This window comes from Rhinoraja longicauda, chromosome 12, assembly GCF_053455715.1.
Source record: "Rhinoraja longicauda isolate Sanriku21f chromosome 12, sRhiLon1.1, whole genome shotgun sequence".
In the NCBI taxonomy this organism is placed as follows: domain Eukaryota; kingdom Metazoa; phylum Chordata; class Chondrichthyes; order Rajiformes; family Arhynchobatidae; genus Rhinoraja; species Rhinoraja longicauda.
In genome coordinates this window covers 37,567,609-37,588,240 of record NC_135964.1, presented here as the reverse complement: position 1 = coordinate 37,588,240, position 20,632 = coordinate 37,567,609, and the positions used below count along the sequence as shown (strand labels likewise).

General features: G+C 42.9%; 2 protein-coding genes across 4 annotated transcripts in view; one reads left to right on the top strand and one right to left on the bottom strand.

The window, feature by feature from the left end:
* Nucleotides 1-888: 888 nt before the first annotated feature.
* Nucleotides 889-7,937, bottom strand: rpl24 (ribosomal protein L24). Its single transcript, XM_078409503.1, has 6 exons — nucleotides 7,815-7,937; nucleotides 7,610-7,685; nucleotides 4,824-4,934; nucleotides 3,333-3,469; nucleotides 2,063-2,126; nucleotides 889-1,014 (listed from the first exon to the last, which is right to left on the bottom strand). The coding sequence occupies exons 1-6, from the start codon at nucleotides 7,817-7,819 to the stop codon at nucleotides 934-936; spliced, it is 474 nt and encodes a 157-aa protein (XP_078265629.1). The 5' UTR covers nucleotides 7,820-7,937; the 3' UTR covers nucleotides 889-933.
* Nucleotides 7,938-8,048: 111 nt separating this feature from the next.
* Nucleotides 8,049-20,632, top strand: part of cep97 (centrosomal protein 97) — a 32,671-nt gene continuing 20,087 nt past the window's right edge. For 2 of the 3 annotated variants that reach the window (XM_078409501.1, XM_078409500.1), the window contains exons 1-4: nucleotides 8,052-8,112; nucleotides 10,974-11,116; nucleotides 11,989-12,147; nucleotides 16,777-16,878. In XM_078409501.1, coding sequence (XP_078265627.1) covers nucleotides 8,061-8,112; nucleotides 10,974-11,116; nucleotides 11,989-12,147; nucleotides 16,777-16,878 — 456 coding nt within the window. In that variant the 5' untranslated portion in view covers nucleotides 8,052-8,060. Of the gene's footprint in view, nucleotides 8,113-9,577; nucleotides 9,892-10,973; nucleotides 11,117-11,988; nucleotides 12,148-16,776; nucleotides 16,879-20,632 lie in introns of all 3 variants that reach the window. The other variant, XM_078409502.1, reaches the window with a different exon arrangement.

The following is a 20,632-nucleotide window of genomic DNA, read 5'->3' as shown; positions in this document are numbered from 1 at the left end:
ATGTGCACATCAACTGCAAACTCTTCAACGATCTTATTTGTTTTATTCTAAAGCAAATCAGATTAGTTACATCATTTGCATTCATTTAAGCTACACAGTTGTTCTTGACATATCCTCAGACGCCTTTCTGAAGAAAAGGGTTGTATTTGCAGTTTTTGTCGTTTGGTACAGACCGAGTTTCCTTCAGCAATTTAGGATGTGGTGATTTAAAAAAAATCTTTGGAAGATAATTCAAATGTTCTGATGTTTTTTCATTTTCCAGAAAAGCAACAAGTTTCATTCACTGGTGGTTCACAAAACAATGAAATCCCCTCAACCCCTACTAGAGATAACCGTAAAAGCCAGACTTCTAAGGCTTTCCATCAGCATCATGAATAACATGCAGTTTAAGCAAGCAATCTTTTCAAATTACTTTTCTTCCTCAATATTTTGACAACTTGGACCACTTTCCATGCATCATCACCCGTGTTTTACACTCCAACATCCCAATTTAATACAGTGAAAAGTTGAGCCGACTTCCCAGGAGAAAAGCGTTAGTTAGGTTTTACTGCCAGCTATTCCAAGACTTCCAGTAAGTTTGCAAATGACTTTCAGTTACATTAAGCGTAAGAAAATAACTGCAGATGCTGGTACAAATCAAAGGTATTTATTCACAAAATGCTGGAGTAACTCAGCAGGTCAGGCAGCAACTCCTGAGATGCTGCCTGACCTGCTGAGTTACTCCAGCATTTTGTGAATAAGTACCTTCAGTTACAGTAAAACCATTTTTCCTTTTAAATGTGTGAATATATTAAGATATCAAAATTAATACCACCCATTAAGTTATTCACAATTCCAAAGATGTACTCAATTTGACTTTTGGTTGAATCAGCAAGACCAAAAACACCATTGGATGTAATTCAGGCTTTATTTTACATTTCAATGTAAATTCTTTTAGCGTTTTCCACCAACACGTGGAGCCTGTGACTTCATTGGCTTAGCAAATTTCTGCTTCGGTGCCGTTTTCTGAGCAGCCTAGAAATAAATGAAAAAGTTGTGAAATGGATACTGCGTCGAGGATTTATATTAAATATATTCACAGCACAGCATCTAGACATTCACCAACGGAATCGTGGATTCATAGAAATCTATTTGCAATCCCATCAACTTCGGATATCACATTCTTCTAGTTTCTGCAGTGATCCTTACCTTCTCAACCATGTCCCAGTTTCTACCCACTCTGCGTTTTTTTAAAAAAATTGTAAATAACTAATTTACACCACCGATTTTCCAGCAACTGATGTTCAGGCGCTCCTTTAATCCGGGTAAAATCACAAGAGTGCACTTGAAATTCCCCTGGAAGTTATCCGAAAATATGGTGCCTAGACCGTGTAAGGTGGCGGATCTCGACATCATCAGGACTTCCATGCCAATCAACAGGTCTAATTTTCACCCTGCAGCCAAGGCTTAAACCACAGCTTGGCCTGAGCGGGCATATCCATTCCCATATCCAACCTACACGGCCGATCAGAGGTTCGAATTTGCCTCCTCCAGCTAGAGCCGGTTCCCACAGTTCACTTCGCAGGCCTTGGTGGACCGTTCCAGTACCATGGGACTCCTCTCGGAGGCCATTACCTCTATTGGTTCGGCAAAACGGATAACTCAGACCCTGAAACCAAAGATGCTGGAAAAGCAGTGGTGGATCTGTAATTATATTTCGTAGGTCAGGTTATACAAGTGAAATCATCTTTCACTTTCTCCAGTCCTAATTTTCTAATTTAAGAATAAACAATTCTATAGTGTTTAACAAATCTAATTTTATTTTGGGGAAGTAAATCCCGGATCTTTGCATTTTTAAATCATCTTTGTTTCTATCTTTGGTATACCTTTGATGCATTTGTAATCTTAGATTTTCATTCTTCGACTCCAAAAAAATAATTTTTATACAACTATTTGATCGTAATACACCTCTCAATTATCTTGAAATACATTTGTCAATTATACAGCCATTCTCCCATATTAATGTTGGCCTGTATTTATATTACTGGCACTTCCACAATTCAAAACAAAAGGATTTCACTACCTTGGTTGCAGGTGCGCTAACTTTCTTTGTTGCAGCTTTGGCCTTCTTGGCTTCCTTGGCAGCTCTGTTTAATAAATAAAAAAGGGCAAGGTTTGTTAATGCTTCACATTCAATTTCTCCCAATTCCTGCCAATCGAAATATATCTCATCTTTCTTCCTCTACCTTCTATTTTGTCTCTGATCAAAAATGATCAACCTGAAACATTTGTCTCTCATTCTTCATAGATGCTGCATGATCTTGAGTGTTTCCAGCATTTTCTATTTCAAGCACATGCAATAATCTTCTTTTAGATTAATGCTTAATATACTGACACCTCTTCCAGGAATATTCAGTTTGAAGACTTCATCATTTTGTTGTCTGCCTCCATGATTACCTACTCGCCTTCAGTTTGCTACCAAACTAGCTTTCACATGCATATTATTACTTCTCAGCAAGTCACTGGGTTATTTTATACAAATGCAACTGAAATTCCATTTGTTAGGTCTCCAACCCACCCTCGATCCCATGTCTCAAAAGGTATTCTGCACTAAATGTTGCTCAACATATCCTTGGATCTATGCTTGTGTCTTGCACCATTTCATAGATGTAGTACATTATTCAGCAGCCTCGACATCTCAAAAGTGTCACTGCCTGAAATTCCATGTCCTCTTGTCTTACCATAAAATAAAATAAAATCTTGAAAAAGTGACCTGGATTTTACAGCTATTCAGGTTACAGAATTCACAAATCACCACCTAAAAATGTGACATATGAAATAACCTTTGCTCAGCATTTATACAAAAACCTTTTGTGATGCATGGACATGGATAATGATAATGCCCATATTCTGGGAACACGCACACCCGTTTGGTGTGAAGGGGGGGGGGGATTTTTAGGGCAAAGCAATGCACAAACTTTGCACATCTGCTCATCCTTTCTATCCTGTCTTGTCCTTGCAGTTCAGAATCTGCAAGAATAATCTGTTTTAACTTTATTCTCCCATACCCTTTATTCTCCCATACTCTATGCACTGAACTCAAAGTTCTCAGCTCTTTGGCCAGAGGCATCCCCTTTAAAACCCTTACCTGGCCATTTATTTTTATCTCATTTCATTTGGACCTCTCACTTTTAGTCTCTCTACATCATTTCAATGCAATCTACTGGAATGACATTGATTGTGCAACTTAATAGAATCCCTTTACTTCATTTTGGCAGGCTAGTTTTTAATTGTATACTAATGCAAATGTATAATAAAACTGTTCATGACACTGCTCCAAAATCCATTCATACCTGATTGCTTGTTCTCGTTGAGCCTTGCGCACTTCTGGCTTCTGATTCCTCTTAGCCATAATCTCAGCCAGAGAGGCACCAGTGATAGCTCTTTGGAACTTCACTGCGCGACGGGAGCGCTTTTTCTGAATCTCTTCCTGAGGAGGGTTGGAGAGGGAATGAGAAGAGAAAGATTATATTGTTATATCAGTTTTATCCTCATTCAAATTCTTAATTGTCATTTCAGTTGCAAGCTAACAATAGGCAGGTATTGGCCCTGAATGCTATACTTTATATATATATATATTTTTTTAAATTGCCTATTTAGTTAAGATGTTACAGGAACACATGATGTCACTTAACAATTAATCCCAAAATCACCTCAAGATTCATAAAAGTGGAATAAAACTAAGGAATAATTTGAAGCTCCTTGCATGATTTTACAGGCACTGAATCAGCCATTCCATATGTGTGGTATAATCACAAAGGTACTAAAGAAGGATAGTGCTTCTTTATATTTTTGCTGTTGGAATGAGAAAGGTATTGGAACAAACTACCACCACTGATGGATGAGGGGGGGGGGGAGAAACAAAAACAGATCTAAAAGAAATTTGAGGCTGAACAAACTTTTTAAAAGTTCCACATAGATTTGGGAATAAAAATTGTATCCGTTAGAAATTCTCAGTGAGAATTCCATATCAACCTAATCCCTTAATTAAAAGACAACTTGGCGACAGACGATAGAAAGGCAATCTTCTCTTCCCCTTCGAAATCCCCTTTAAAAGTAACACACAATAGCTAAAATGGCAATCGAAAACTCAAGAATTTTCCTCAAAATTTCCAATCATTACCATCTAATCTGAATAACATAAATGAAATGACTAATAAGGGCCAATCATATGTAAACAATCCAAAAACTTCGTGAATTACATACATGAAATTCAACTATACGTGGAGGTGGTACTTTTGTATAACACCAGAAATAATTGTCACATTCCAATTCACAAACCCGAAACGTCACCCATTCCTTCTCTCCCGAGATGCTGCCTGATCTGCTGAGTTACTCCAGCATTTTGTGAATAAAACAATAATATGGACGTAGTTTTACTTTATATTATTTGTGGCCTTAAAACAGTCAGAGCTATACAGCACAGAAACAAGCCCTTTGACCCCAACTCATCCATGCGAACCAAGATGACTCATCTAAGCTTATCCCATTTGCCCATATTCCTCTGAACCTTTTCTATCCAAACCTGTCCAAGTGTCTTTTAAAGTATGTTATACCATCTGCCTCAATGACCTCCTCTGGCAGCTCATTCCATGTACCCACCACCCCCTGAGTAAAAAATTACCTCTTAGGTTCCTATCAAATCTTTTCCCCCTCACCTTAAATCTATGTCCTCTGTTACTTCTTAAATATTTTGAATATATTTTTTAATCTTATAAAATAAGACCTAACTTAAATCTACAAAAAATGCCAGACGAGATCACTATCAACAAAGTTTCACTTACAGATTGGCCCTTTTTGTGTTTGCGCCTGTACAACACAGTCCAGTTGATTTGTCGAGGGTTTCTCTTGGAGAGAAATGCAGATTCGCATTTTGAATTCAGAAACTGGAAAACCTAAAATGAATTGGAAAAAACAATGCTGTAGACCTTGCATACATCCAATTAAGCTGGTAGTTCTTTTTTTTTAGCAGTGTATATGTGCCCAAGAGTGAAGTCACTAACTGCTTTTATTTGTATAACCCTTTTAACATAGCAAAATAATTGTCACAGCTCTAACAGGTGGCTGAAGGAAAAGTTGGTATTGAGCCACTTTAAGAAAATATTAGATAAGTTGAGAGACTTGATCACTGAAAGCAGATTTTGAACATCTTGATGGGAGACTTAGACTTCTTATTAGGGCTCAGGCAGCCGAAAAACAAGACACTAATTTTAAGACATCCTAATCTGCAAATGTTGAGGACACCATAATTGGTAAAGCGCATATCTGAGCAGGTGGACTGGAAATATCTAACTTAATAGCAAAGAGGCTACCAAGGAATTTATAAACAAGGATAATAAGAATTTTTAAAAAACAATACTTTGCTTAAGCAGGATCCAATATTGTTAGCAAACACATGGGCGTGAGTGAATAATAATAAGAATTGGGTCACGAGTACAAGAATCTTGGTTGGCTTCAATGTCACAAAGAACAGAATGACGAAAGCCAGTCAGGAGTTCTCCAATAATCCAATCTAAAAGTAAATCAGTGATATGGATGTGTATTACATGAGCTGAGCCTAACTAAGCCTGGCTGATCTAATGGAAGTGGACATTAGACTCTTAAAAATAAGCATGAACAGAAAGCTCAAGACGAGGATCAAATTTGACAGGTCAAACTTTATTTTAATATCCTACTTCCAAGATTAAATTGTACTGATACACAGTCATTTGTGACAATGGCTCAATTAGTTTGATGCAACTTGCCCATACATTTGAAAGTCTTAACTTTATTTCAAGTTCATTTCTTAGTTACTTGCTGTCCATTCTTTTGTTGTGGATTGTGAATTAGCCCTAAAGAATTGCAAACAATTACAGATGATTTCTTGGTTGTGCACTGACCAATAGGTGAAAAACCTGGAAAACCTGAGATTTAGTATGTCAACAAATACTCTCTTGAACTTCTACAGTCTATGGTGGAGAGCACATATGGGCCATTCTTAGTCACTTGTGTGACCAAAAGTGTGAAAAATTGTGGAATACATCTCTTCTAATTCTGAAAGCATTACAGGTATATTGTTTAAGAAGTATAACTGCAAGCTGCCCAGGCGAAATATGAGGTGCTGTTCAGTACAGAACAGCACCTCATATTTCGCCTGGGCAGCTTGCAGCCCAGTGGTATGAACATCGACTTCTCCAACTTTAGATAGTTCCTCTGTCCCTCTCTTCCCCTCCTCCTTCCCAGATCTCCCTCTATCTTCCTGTCTCCACCTATATCCTTCCTTTGTCCCACCCCCGACATCAGTCTGAAGAAGGGTCTCGACCCGAAACGTCACCCATTCCTTCTCTCCAGAGATGCTGCCTGACCTGTTGAGTTAATCCAGCATTTTGTGAATAAATACCTTTGACAGGTATATTGTTTTGTACTGTATATACGACTTATATATGCCGGTTTATCAAGTGAAATTTTCATGTTATGCCGACGATGATTGTTTAGGGCCAGAGGTCAAATAGGACTGGTCACGTGTGTGACCTCACATGGTTTGTTTTGGTACATATGACAATTAAACACTCTGGACTCTTCCTAGTCAGAGATGTGTGGACAACAGCCCCAGGCAACAGTACAGAAGAGGGATTAAATCTGAATCTTGTATACTAGACTATCACAGACTATGCCTTAAATAGCAAGGTTTCCATAAACATTAACCAGACTTTGTTTTGATCAAAATATTCAGGAAATACCCAATTTCTATCTCAAAAACAAAGATTCAGTCTGAAAAAGTGTTCTGACCCAAAACATCACCTGTCCAATCTCTCCACAGATGCTACCTGACCCCACTCAATTCCACCCCCCTCCCCCCGACTTTGTTTTTTTGCTCAAGATGCCAGGATCTGTAGTTTCTTGTGTCCACAAGAATACTTGATGTATAGGCATTCTTGTTATAAGTAAAAATGAACTCTTGCAAACGAGAAGAGATCCAGGTAAACTCATTGGGAGGCTCTCAAATGATTACTATGCAGATAGAGAATATATGCAGTCAAAAGTTACTCCATAGTGAGGTGCTATACGGAATCTCCTGTTATGGGTTTTGTGTTTGACTGGGAAACTCTAAATGGTTGTTTTCCACTGTAATGTACTGTATTGGTAAATAGCCATTTAAAATTCCACAGTCAAACACAAAACAACATAACAGGACGTTTGAAGAAGGGTCTAGCCCCGAAACGTAACTCATTTCTTTTATCCAGCGATGCTGCCTGTCCCGCTGAGTTACGCCAGCATTTTGTGTCTATCTTCGTTAAGTAACTTTTAAGTAACTTTTGATAAATTAGCAAGTCGGCAGCCAAGTGATACGTTGATGGGTTAGGAGGGTGAGCTGTACATATACCCACCAACTTGAAGTTAAGAGACTAGTCGCCCCAGATGTCAACTTATAATGAAAGTACTCATAGGAACGTTCGATAAGAGCCACAAACACTACGCGGGTCAACTACTGCCCAGACTGCACCACATACACAACAGCAAGAGATGTACTTTGGTGTACGGCAGAGCTTCTGAACCTATTCAGTTCGCTGTATTTAGAGCTTGTCTTTACCTTCCCGTCAATTCTGGCATAGCGCTTCCCGTGACCGGGGTAGATCTTATACCCACTAAAACTGCACAGTTCGACCCTGGGGAAGCAAATAAAATGTCACAATCGTTGAACGCACATGGCCGATTACAAAATATAATCGAATTTACAATAATTTTGCCTTTAAAACAGTGGATGGAAACGGATTAAAACTCTGCCGAAAACTCACTTCATGTCGACAATTAAAATGGCAGCGCGGAGAGAGAGAGGGGGATTGTGGGCGCGCCGCTGAGAAGATTGCACAAACGATAAAACTAATTCTGTGTTGAAATTTGAATATATTCAGATATTTTGGAATAAATAGTTCGGCTCCACTCTATGAAAAACGAAGAGGAGTTTTGCTGAAGTAATTAAAGTAGCCAATGAGCTGGTGCAGCGGTTGCTTGGCTTTCACCAAGCGGGAAGTTGCTGCGCGATGGCGGCGGGGCGGGTGGAAGCTGCCGAGATGACAGTTAAAGCGGCTGAAAGTAAGTGCTTGTTTCAAGCCTGACGGGTGCATTGCGTGGTTTCTATTACATTTACAAACATTTATTATACACAGCAGCATAATCTGTTACCAAAGTCCATATAGTGCGAGGATAACGGCGATGCATTCTTTACCGGCCTGGTTTAATGTCCCCGTTGTAGTCTGGATATTGTAGTTCTCGATCCATCCAATTACCCTGAAGTGAAGGGGATGGTCAGTACTTTGCAACTACAACTACCAGAGGACACTATGCACATACCAAAGCCAACAATACAAACTAACTGCTCCTTTGATAATTTCTTTTTAGGCAACGTTGCACGATTCCCGAGTTTCCCCATTGCTTTTTAATATTCGCATTTTTAATATTAATGTAAATCAAAACAAATTGCAGAAGTAAAAATAGAAAAGGCTGGAAACATCAGCAGCTCGGATGGTGCCTGTAGGAAGAAGAACGGCGTTAATGTTTCATATCTGAGACACTTCGTCGGAATTAGTGAACCGAAACGTTGACTCTGTTTCTATTTCCACAAACGCTGCCTGACCAGCTAAGAACACTCTTTTTTTAAAAAATGTTCACAATCTGCACTTTTTCGTGTCAAATTTTGAAAAAGAAAATAAACTACCGATGTTGGAAGTCTGAAATAAAACGGAATTTGCTGGGTATATTCAGTAGGTCGGTAGCATATGTGAAAAAAGAAATGGAATAAACATGAGCAAAATAACAAAGTGCTGAAGGAACTGGAAGAATTTTGTATGTTTTTGGCGATGTTCGTTGACCAATTAAGTATTGGCTTGGATCTTTCTGCTTTATTAGACATCTCGTATTAGAAGAATATTTAGGAGAAAGCCTAATTGAGTAAATCTCTGCTTATCTGCTTTCCAACTTTTTGAAATCATAAAGATCATCAACTCGAACGCCCAGGAACAAAGAAGATTGCAAAAAAATGGTAAACACTGCCCATCACAGGTACTAATCTCCACACCATTAAAGGGATCTACAAGAGCCACCGCCTGAAAAAGACAGCCAGCATCATCTTGCTCGACATATGATGTTTGCTGTGCTTCCTGCCAACTCCCCTGAAGCCGGAGTTCTCAGGCTTGCTTTAAATGTACCAGATTTACTGAACCATTTATTATACAGTGAAACATGTTAAAGCAAGTTTTTAAAAGAACATTGGGCTAGTCACAAAGAATAATGTCCAATAATCCACAAAATATGCTAACCCAGCAACTCTAAAGTTATGAGTCTGCTGGATTATTGGGAGTTTTAATGTAAATGGTAGTTGTTTTTGAAGCCTTCGAAAAAGTAGAATTATTCCAAAGTAGAATTATTCCAATGGTTCAAATGACAAGATTCTGAGTTGAAAGTGATGAGAAGAAAGTAAAAATGGTCAGTGCAATAAGACACTTATAGAGGGCTTACACAGCTCTATGTCAATCTATAAATGCTGTTTCCAAATACACAGGACAAGATGTTAGAAATCCAAAGTGCCAAATGTCAACTTGCTCCCGGTGGTGATGGGAGGCTTATGCACTCACCTATGCTCCTCCGATGTTGAGAAAGGCTAGGCAGACACGTCATTGCGGTTATCAAGTGGGCACCTACTTTCATCGACGTTTCGCTGATTGGACCCACGACGTCTCCAGTAGGCTCAGCAGTGCATTCCGGCGTCCCAGAACCACCCCCCTCTGCATCTGCCTAGCCGGCTTATTTGGGAGACCAGATGGGGTCTTTCCTCTTCAGCCAGATATGTTTACATATTCTGTTGTGCTGCAGCAAGTAAGAATTTCATTGTTCTATGTGGGACATATGGCAATAAAACACTCTTGACTCGTGACAGTTGTGATATTCCTATTAATGTGTTGTTCAGCTGTTATCAGGATTTGTCCACTGTATTTTCAATTGCTTACTAACTAGCTTTGCCAGATAATGTTCCCTTTCAGTGTAAAAGCTATGTGAGATATTTTGGGAAGTAATTTGGATAGCCAACATAATGTGCAAATATTGTATGCATTTGTATATTTCTGGATTTGTATTTTGATAAACTCGCTGTGTTAAGTCTTGCTATTAAATACACTGTCACGTTAAAAACATCAGTTATGGAGGATTATAATGTACAGTAAACCCTTGCTATAATGGACCATGGGCGGGGGAGGGAGCAAAAAATGGTGTACTTTATTACTGATTGTCTGCTGTAACTGCATAAGGTATTTGCATTGTATGTGGTTGAAACGCAGATGGTGGTTAATACACAAAGTGCTGGAGCAACTCAGCAGCTCAGGCAGCATCTCTGGAGAACATGGGTAGGTGACATTGGGACCCTTCTTTAGACTATTTAGTCTGCTGAGATACTCCAACATTTTGTGTTTAAAAAAGATGCTGATGCCGCTGGTCTGCACCTTCTTCACCCACCACGTGGTCTGGTTGAAGCGGCTGTTGTTGCGACTCACGTTGTAGCCCCTGGGGACTGCGCTTTCTTCGGGCAACCGTCATCAACAGGACTGGCTCGGTCACCATGGGGTTCCATCCCCTCTCACCTGATAAACATGCGTGTGCTGTCAGTGGCAGTGGCCTGAAGAAAGCACTGTCCTCAGGGGCTACAGCATGAGTTGCAACAGCAGCTGTGTCACTGGACCGTGTGGTGGGTGAGGAAGGCATCGCTGGTGCACCATGCGAGTCGGGTGGCGTCGGTAACTGCGGCTGTAAGCGGAGGGAAGGCGGTGCAAGCCGGGGTGGCATGGGCTGGTCCGTCCGCTATAACCGAAAACCGTTATAAAGGGGTCTGTTAAAATGAGGGTCAACTGTATTGCTAAACTCTGAGAATCTGGTGCTGATTTCAATGTTTGCAATTTATTTTTAAGGTGGTGTGGTTGACTTATCAGAGATGGGATTGCAGCATTTTGATACAGTTTCTCTGTGCTCGGCAAATATTTTCACACTGATTTTGGACAAGAATCAATTGACTAAATTGGAAAACGTGGAGAAATGCAACAATTTAGTGCAAGTAGGTGGTGTAATGGTAGTTCATAGTGGAAGTTTTAACAAAGGCATTATCATCAATATGGATCACTTAACAATTTAACCAATATATGGTATTTTTAGCTTGCAGTAATGAAAATAAATTTATTAAAGCTATTAAAAGATCTTTATTCTCAAGCCCCCAACCCTCTCTTTGACATTGTTTTCATAACACGATTTCTGTAATATGAAATTTCTTGGGAACATAACTATCATGTTATAGCAGAACTAAGTACTAACAGTGTAACTATAAGATAATAAAAGTAAATCATCTATTTATGAATGTTTTGTAAGAGTAATTGGATTTCAATACCTAACAGCTTTGCATTTAAGGTGTTAGCAGATTTATAAAAATATCCCCCTTAACTGTACCCATCACCTGGGGAAGTTGTTAGGTTGAGCGATTAATTTATCGGAAAGATGCTTTTCAAATTTCATGCAGGTGTAGCATTATAAAAACAAATGATTTACCTTTATGGACACAAAGTGCTGGAGTAACTCAGCGGGTCAAGCAGTATCTTTGGAGAACATAGATAACGTTTTGGGTCCGGACCCTTCTTCAGACTGATCATCACATTTCTCTTCCAGCTTTTTTCCCCCTCCCCTTACTTTCAGTCGAAGAAGGGTCCCGACCTGAAAAGTCACCTATCCACTTTCTCAAGAGATCCTGCTTGACCCGCTGGGTTACTCCAGCACTTTGTGTCATTTTGTGTAAACCAGCATCTGCAGTTCTTTGTTTCTAAATTATTTACTTCTATCATTTAGTCAAAAATTATTGACAAAACTCTGCTACAATGTAGCAAATTTAAATCATCTACAAGTAATAAACTAATTGCATTTGTTTGATCCTCCTCACAGTTATCTGCAGCCAACAATCGTCTAGTCCGAATGATTGGTGTAGCAAAGCTTGTCAATTTGCGAGTTTTAAATTTGCCTAACAACAGCATCGGGAATATTGAAGGCCTCAAGGACCTAATCCATCTAGAATGGCTCAATTTAGCTGGGAACAACATCAAGGTATTTCTCATTTGTTTACTTCAATCTGAGTTACTGCTACCCAAAAATAAAATAGCTGCATTCTCAGGATTTATTTTTCTAGTTTCACTACGAAAAAGTGTTAAGCATGTCAAATTAATAGGATGGTTATTTGTATAAGCAATGTGAAGTAATTCTTTAACTGTAATTTTCATGATCTTTCTTGATCTGCTTGTAATGTTAAGGAAATCTCAGATCCAATGGATCAAGTTTCTAGCTATAGCTGTTTCTCATAACTTTTACAAGTATGCTTTTTAACTTCTCTTGGATTCGATAATACAATTGCTAGCTCTGTTTAACGTAAATAAATGAACAGTTGTTTTATCGCCATTCTTTTTCCCCATAATGCTAATTTAAATAGTAAATGCAAACAATGTTCTTCTATTCCTTTGACCTGATAATTGTAATCAACATCAAAACTTATCATATCATCCGATTCCCTACTTTCCATTAACATCTCCAATCCTGGTAGAATCCCATTATGCTAAAAATGTTCATCATTGAACCAGCATTGATTTTAAACATTACTGGAAATACTCAGCAAGCCAGGCAACATTCATGGTGAAAGGAAAAACATGAACATTTCATATCAATGATAGTGGCCTGAGCTTCCAGAATTCATTACCCTTCTCCCACTTTGACCTTTCCATTTGAAGTTCCTGCTCTGTTACAGTAAAGCCCAATGTGGGTTTGAAGAACAACGCTTATTTTTCATCTAGACACATGGTAGCCTTCTGAACACAGTTTCAAATTCTCTAACTTTGGTAACTCATTCTCTCTTTCTGTCTGTATCAGAACTGGCCATTCCTTCTTGTCAAAATTTGGCTGTATTTATCCCGTACTATTCTTTGTTAAGTTTAGTTTCGAGATACAGCGCAGAACCAGGCCCTTTGGCCCACCGAGTCCGTGCTGACCAGCGATCCCCGCAGACTAACACTATCCTACACACATTTGGGACAATTTATAATTTTACCAAAGCCAATTAACCTACAAACCTGTATGCCTTTGGATTGTGGGAGGTAACCGGAGCACATGCAGAAAACCCACGCAGGTCACAGGAAGAGCATACAAACTCCGTACGAACAGCACATGTAGTCAGGATCAAAAGCAGGTCTCTGGCACTGTAAGGCACCAATTCTACTTCTGTGCCGCCGTTCCCTTCTTTTTTTGCCTGCTAGGCATATCCCACAGCCTCGCCATTAATAGTTCATTTCACAGATAAATGTGCCTATGACTGTCCCCATTAAACCATTTGGATTTGCACTAGCAGAGAAATTCCTTTTGATCTAATCATCCCTTCACAATTTTCTCCCAAGGGAACTTATTTTTCTCTCTTTTCCAGTTCTGACAAAGAATCCCAAACTGAAATATTAACCTTTTCTCTTTCCACAGATTCCACATGACCTGGAAAACATAGAAATATAGAAAAATAGGTGCAGGAATAGGCCATTCGGCCCTTCGAGCCAGCACCACCATTCAATATAGCTGATCATCTAAAATCAGTACTCCGTTCCTTCTTTTTCTCCATATTCCTTTGGCCCTAAGAGCTAAATCTAACTCCCTTTTGAAAGCATCCAGTGAACTGGCCTCCACTGCCTTCTGTGGCAGAGAATTCCACAGATTCACAACTCTCTGGGTGAAGAGGTTTTGCCTCATCTCAGTGCTAAATGGACTACCCCCTATTCTTAAACTGTGACCCCTGGTTCTGGACTCCCCCAACATCGGGGACATTTTTCCTGAATCTACCCTGTCCAATCCTCTTAAGAATGTTATATGTTTCTATAAGATCCCTTCATCCTTCTAAATTCCAGCGAATACAAGCCCAGTCGACCCATTCTTCCATCATAGGTATCACAAAATGCTGGAGTAACTCAGCGGGTCAGGCAGCATCTCTGGAGAGAAGGAATGGGTGACGTTTCAGGTCGAGACCCTTCTTCAGACTCAATACCCTACTTCAGACTCAATACCCTACCTCCATTTCCAAGTGCTCTAATTTTGCACAGTAATGTGTGGGACATTGTCAAAGACTTTTTGAAAGTCCAGATACACCACATTCACTGGCTCTCCCTTATCCATTCTACTTGTAACATCCTTAAAAAATTCCAGAAGACTAATCAAACATGATTTCCCCTTCATAAATCATGCTGACTTTGACCAACCCCGTCACTGCTGACCTGCTGAATATTTCCAGCATTTTCTGTTTTTAAGGTTAGATTATTGAAGCTATGGATGTTCTCCTTGGAGCAAAGAATGTCGAGTGATTTTATAGATATGTACAAGTTTATGGTGGGTTTAGATGGGATAAAGAGAAAAGCTGATCCCAATAGAGATGATTTAATGACCCTGGAGTGTTCTGAGGCAAAACCTAAAGAAGCAGCAACATTTTGTGATTTGGAACATGCTGCCTCTGAGGGTCTAAAATAAAATCGGAAAATGCTGGAAACACTCAGCAGGTAAGGCTACAAATGGGAAGAAGAATAAAGAGCGTGGACCTGAAACATGAGCTTTGTTTCTCTTCCCATAAGTACTTGACTTGCTGAATATTTCATGCATTTTCTGTTTTAATTTTAAATTTCCAGATTTTTGCCTTTGAGAATAGAGGAAGTAAGTCAGTTAGGACTTTCAAAAGGGAGCTGTATTGGTACTTGAAAGATAATTGCAAAAAAGTGCAAGGAAAGAGCAAGATGAACTAAATTGGTCTGTAGGAAGCCAGTACAGACTCATTGGGTAGAATGGTCTTCAACTGTGGTCTGATGATGCTCTGAAAAGGTGTGATACACAAATGATGGCAACTAGGTTAACAAACCCATTGTTTTTTCAGTCCAGAAATTTTATTATATTTGAAATGGGTGGCTGTCAAAAGTGAGGCCCAGTGGAATGATGAATGTTCATTCAACATGTCGAGCTGCCGAAGAAAGATGGTCAAATTTGATGCCATTGTGCATTAAATTGTTCCATACTTCATGCTAAACATAAATGACACAACATTATTAAATTGTAAAAATCTGCCCTTTAAAGAACATGCCTGTTGTTTATGAATTAACATCTATCTGAACATTATCTATTTTGTTTAGGTACTATTTAAGCCACATTTTTCAATCCAGGACAGATTTTAACTGAGAATTGACATCCACCGTTGTATTGAAATAATCTTAATCTGTATCTATAAGCATCTGTGTAACCTCCGTTTAAGAAAATTATAGAATCATAGGGCATAGAAACAGGGCCTTTTGGCCAACTTCGTTTATGCTGAGCATGATGCCCATCTCTACTAATTTGATTTGTCTGCTTCCTTTCTATATCTTTCCTATCCTAGTACCTGTCTAAATGTCTTTTAAATGTTGTAATTATATCAGCCTTTAACTACTCTGGTAGCTTGTCCCAGATAATCTCCACCCTCTGTGCAAAATATACCCTTCAGATCTTGTTTGAACTACTCCCCTCTCACCTTAATGCTCTCAAATTTTAGACCCCCCTGACCTTGGGAAAATGATTCTGACAATCTTTGCCCTACAAATTTTGTATATCTCTTTTAAGATTGCACCTTAATATCCTCTGTTCCAGTAAGAATAAACACAGCCTATCTAATCTCTACTTGTAACTACAGCTCTCCATTCCAGGTAACATCCTGGTTAACCTTTTCTACTTTCTCTCTATTGCTGTCACACCTTTCCTGTATGACAACCAGAACAGTACACAATACTCCAAAAGCGGTCTGGTCAGTGATGTGCTGACTTTCCAACCCTTATATTCCATGTCTTGGCGTATGAAGGCAAGCATACCAAACGTTTTCACTCTGAGAGTTGTAAATCTGTGGAATTCTCTGCCTCAGAAGGCAGTGGAGGCCAATTCTCTGGATGCTTTCAAGAGAGAGTTAGATAGAGCTCTTAATGATAGCGGAGTCAAGAGGTATGGGGAGGGGGCAGGAATGGGGTACTGATTGTGGATGATCAGCCATGATTACATTGAATGGCGGTGCTGGCTCGAAGGGCCAAATGGCCTACTCCTGCACCTATTGTCTATAATGCCACCTTCACTACTCTACATTTTCAGCAAACTGTGCACTTGTTCCTCAAGCTGCGTCTGTAAATCAAAACTGCTGAAAGTCGTGGGGTGTACTCTATATGTCCTAACAGAATTTGACTTCCAAAAGTGCATTATCTCACATTTATGTGGATTAAATTCCATTGTCACTGCTCCCCCCGTTTTCCAACTGTTCTGCTACATTCTTAGACAACCTGCAGCCTTCTTCGCTACCTACGACTCGACGACTTTTTGTGACGTCTGAAACTTAATTAGACCATAAACAGCAAATGTCCTAGCTCCAATCATTGTAGTACAACATTTATTACAGATTTCCAGTCACAAAAATACCCATCCGCCATTACCCTCTACCTCCATTCATCAAGCTAATTTTGGATCCACTTTGCCACTATGCCTTGGTAACTTGTGCCATAATGTTCAGGCCCAGTCTACCAAGCAAGACCCTGTCAAAGCCTTTCTGAAGTTCATGTAAATTACATCTACCTCATGTCTTCATCAATTTTCTTAGCATCTTGGTGAAAATTCAAAATTCATCTCCATAATCTGGTATTTGTTCTTTTCTTGCAGACTGTGGAAGCCGTTAATGGCTGCTTATCGCTTCGACATTTGGATTTATCAGACAACAACATTGCACTGATAGGTGATATATCAAAACTTCTGTCTCTAAAGGTAAAGTATGTATACAGTTCTACATTAGAACTAAGGAAATATTTGTTCAGTTTAGTTAAATATTATTTCCCCCCACTTTTCTTCTGTATATTGTGCAAGATTTATCATGTGAATCTGGATGTCTTTCCAGTGGTCTGTTTATTTTCATTGCCATTGAAAGTAGAGATCATCATTCTTGGAATAACTGGTCAGTCCAAATGCCATGGCTTGTAAATGAGCCATGCATGATTTGTACCTTTTGATTCGGACACAGTCAGAATAAAACAGTATACCTTGAGTTTTGGTGAGCGGAAAGCATAACAGTGTGGCGGTCCCGGGGGGATTGGGCCACTCCCTGGGTTAAACCTCTCGGCACTAGATGGACAGGTCAGGGGGGATGGCCTTAAGCTACGGGGTTTCTGGGAGGGGCAGAGATTTTCCCTTAGTCTGCCTCGTGGCTTGGAGTTGAGCAGATGTAAATAAACAGCTTTCCTGAATACAACCAGTGTCTTGCTTCATTCTGCACTCGACACCGCTACATTGGTGACCCGACGTTCCATTATTGTTTATAATGGATGCCAACGCAGACCCGATTGCTGACCAGGACCCGATTGCTGACCAGAACCCGATCGCTGCCCCGGGCAACCTCAACGCCGTTTCCCTGAAACTACCCACGTTTTGGACGGCTGAACCGGATATCTGGTTTCAGCAGGCAGAGGCACAGTTCAACCTCCCGGGCGTAACTGTGGATGACACACGCTATTTCTACGTGGTCGGGGCCATCGATCAAGCTACCGCACGCAGCATCAAGCCCTACCTCCAAGCTCCGCCTGCCGACAATAAATACGCCGGCCTGAAGGTGCTCCTGCTTTGGCACTATGGACTCAGTGAGTTTGAACGGGTGGCCAAGATCTTTCGCATGGATGGCCTCGGCGATCGGCGCCCGTCCGCCCTGCTGAATGAGATGCTCTCTCTCCTCAACGGCCACGCACCCTGCTTCTTGTTTAGGTATGTCTACCTGCAGCAGCTTCCCGATGACATCCGCCTGCAACTGGCTGGAGACTCCTTCGCGAACCTGCAGTCGCTGGGTGAGCGCGCCGACATGCTCTGGACGGCTCGTCGGCAGGACGTCAATACGCTGGATATCGCCTCCGTGGCCCCGGGAGTCCTTCCTCAGGTCGATCCGTCCGTTGATCAGGTCTCCGCTGCGGCCTGGCGTTCCGCTCGACCTTTTCCTGCGGCCTTTCCACCTTCCTCTGCCGCTACACCGCCACCGATGGCCCCGCAGTCCGCTCCAGCCAGCACCAGCCGCCCTCGCTGGTGCTACTACCATCAGCACTGAGGCGATGCAGCTCGCCACTGCCGCCCGCCGTGCTCCTTCTCGGGAAACGCCGGGGCCGGCCACCAGTAGTCCCTGCCTCAGCCGGCCACATCCAGCGCCTCTTCGCGTGGGACAGTAGCTCCAGAGGCCGCTTCCTGGTGGACACCGGCGCCGAGCTGAGTGTCCTTCCTCCTTCCCCTGCGGACCTGTGGGCGGGTAAGAAAGGGCCTGTACTTACCGCAGCGAACGGGAGTCCTATCGCCACATCCGCACCGTGCCGCTCATCCTCGGGGCCAGCCACTTTACCTGGAAGTTTACTGTTGCAGATGTCTCCCAGCTGTTGCTGGGAGCGGACTTTCTCTGGGCACACTGCCTCCTGGTGGACGTTCGGCATCAACGCTTGGCGCACTCGGCCACTATGGAGCCTATCGCCCTGCGTTTGGGGGACTCGCTAGCGCCGCCTGCTGGTCCATTGTCGTCAGTGGAGGCCTGTAACACTCAGGTGCTGGCCGAGTTCCCTGCCATCCTCCAGCCCCAATTCAGCAGTGCCAACCCGCAACACGGCGTGGTGCACAATATTCCCACTACCGGCCCGCCCCTCCACGCCCGGGCCCGCCGTCTGCCGCCTGATAAACTCCGCATCACCCGCGAAGAGTTCCGGGTCATGGAGTCGTTGGGGATTGTTTGCCCCTCCAGTAGTCCGTGGGCTTCCCCGCTCCACATGGCCCCTTAGGCCAGCGGGGGCTGGCGTCCTTGTGGGGATTATCGACGGTTGAATGACATCACCACAGCGGATCGGTATCCCATACCCCACCTTCAGGATTTCAACGCCCATCTGGCTGGTGCCACGGGGTTCTCCAAGGTGGACTTGGTGCAGGGGTATAATCAGATTCTGGTCCACCCCGCCGATGTGCCTAAAACAGCCATCATCACGCCCTTCGGGCTTTTCAGTTTGTGAGGATGCCCTTTGGCCTTAAGAACGCCACGCAGGCTTTCCAACGCCTCATGGATGGGGGTATGCCGTGGCCTCCCTTTCCTGTTTGTGTATCTGGACGATATCTTGGTGGCTAGCCGCTCACGGCGGGAGCACTGAGTGCACCGCCAGCTCTGCCAACGGCTCAGTGAGTATGGCCTCACCATTAACATCAACAAGTGCCGTTTTGGAGTTCCCACTATCGACTTCCTGCGGGTGACTGCGCAGGGTGCCTTGCCACTGCCGGACAAGGTTGACGCCGTCCGCCGTTTTCCCCACCAGTCCACTGTGCGGGGTCTGCAGGAATTCGTGGGCATGGTTGCATTTTACCACCGTTTTGTTCCCTCTGCGGCCAGGCTTTTGCGCCCGCTATTTCACCTGTTGTCGGGCTCACGGAAGGACCTGCAGTGGACTGCCGAGGTGGTGGCCGCGTTTGAGGGGGCCAAGGAGGCGCTGGCCTGCGCCACGATGCTCGTCCATCCACGGGAGGACACGCCAACTGCCCTCACGACCGTCGCCTCCGAGTCAGTGGTTGGAGCGGTTTTGGAGCAGCTGAGGGACGGGTGCTGGCGACCATTGGCTTTCTTCAGCCGTCACCTAACCAACGCACAGCGCAATTATAGTGCCTTTTACCGTGAGCTCCTCGGCCTGTACTTGGCGGTACGTAATTTCCATTACTTTCTGGAGGGTCGGCTGCTCACAGCGTACACGGACCACAAGCCTCTCACCTTCGCTCTCGCCAAGGTTTCTGATCCGTGGCCCGCCCGGCAGTTGGCGTTCATCTCAGACTTTATCACCTCCATCCGGTACCTCGAGGGCAAGGACAATCGGGTTGCGGATGCGCTGTCCTGCCCCACCATCAGTGCTGTGCTCGCCACCTCCCCTGGGATTGACTACTCTGCCCTGGCAGCGGCTCAGCTCCTGGATGAGGAAATGTCCGCCTACCGGACCGCCATCTCGGGCCTCCGTCCGGAGGACGTCCCCTTTGGGCCCGGAGGGGCGATGCTGTTGTGTGACGTTTCCACGGGTCAGCCGCGCCCCACCATCATCTTCGACATCATTCATGGTTTGGCTCACCCTTCCATCCGGGCGACGACGGCTATGGTAGCCGCTCGGTTTATGTGGCATGAGTTCCGTAAGGAGGTTTGTCACTGGGCCCACACCTGTATTCCGTGTCAGACCTCCAAGGTCCAGTGCCATGTCTGGGCCCCTCCGCAGGATTTTGGTGTCCCCCGTCAGCGTTTCGATCACATCCATGTGGACATTGTGGGCCCCTTCCCAAGGCATCACCCACCTCCTCACCATCGTAGACCGCGTCACGCGATGGCCGGAGGCTGTTCCCCTCGTTGACACTTCTACGGCTACGTGTGCACGCGCCCTGGCGGCCCATTGGCTTGCCCGTTTCGGCGTACCGCTGGACATGACTTCCGACCGGGGGGCCCAGTTCACGTCAGCTGTGGTCGGCCTTGGCTCGCCTGTTG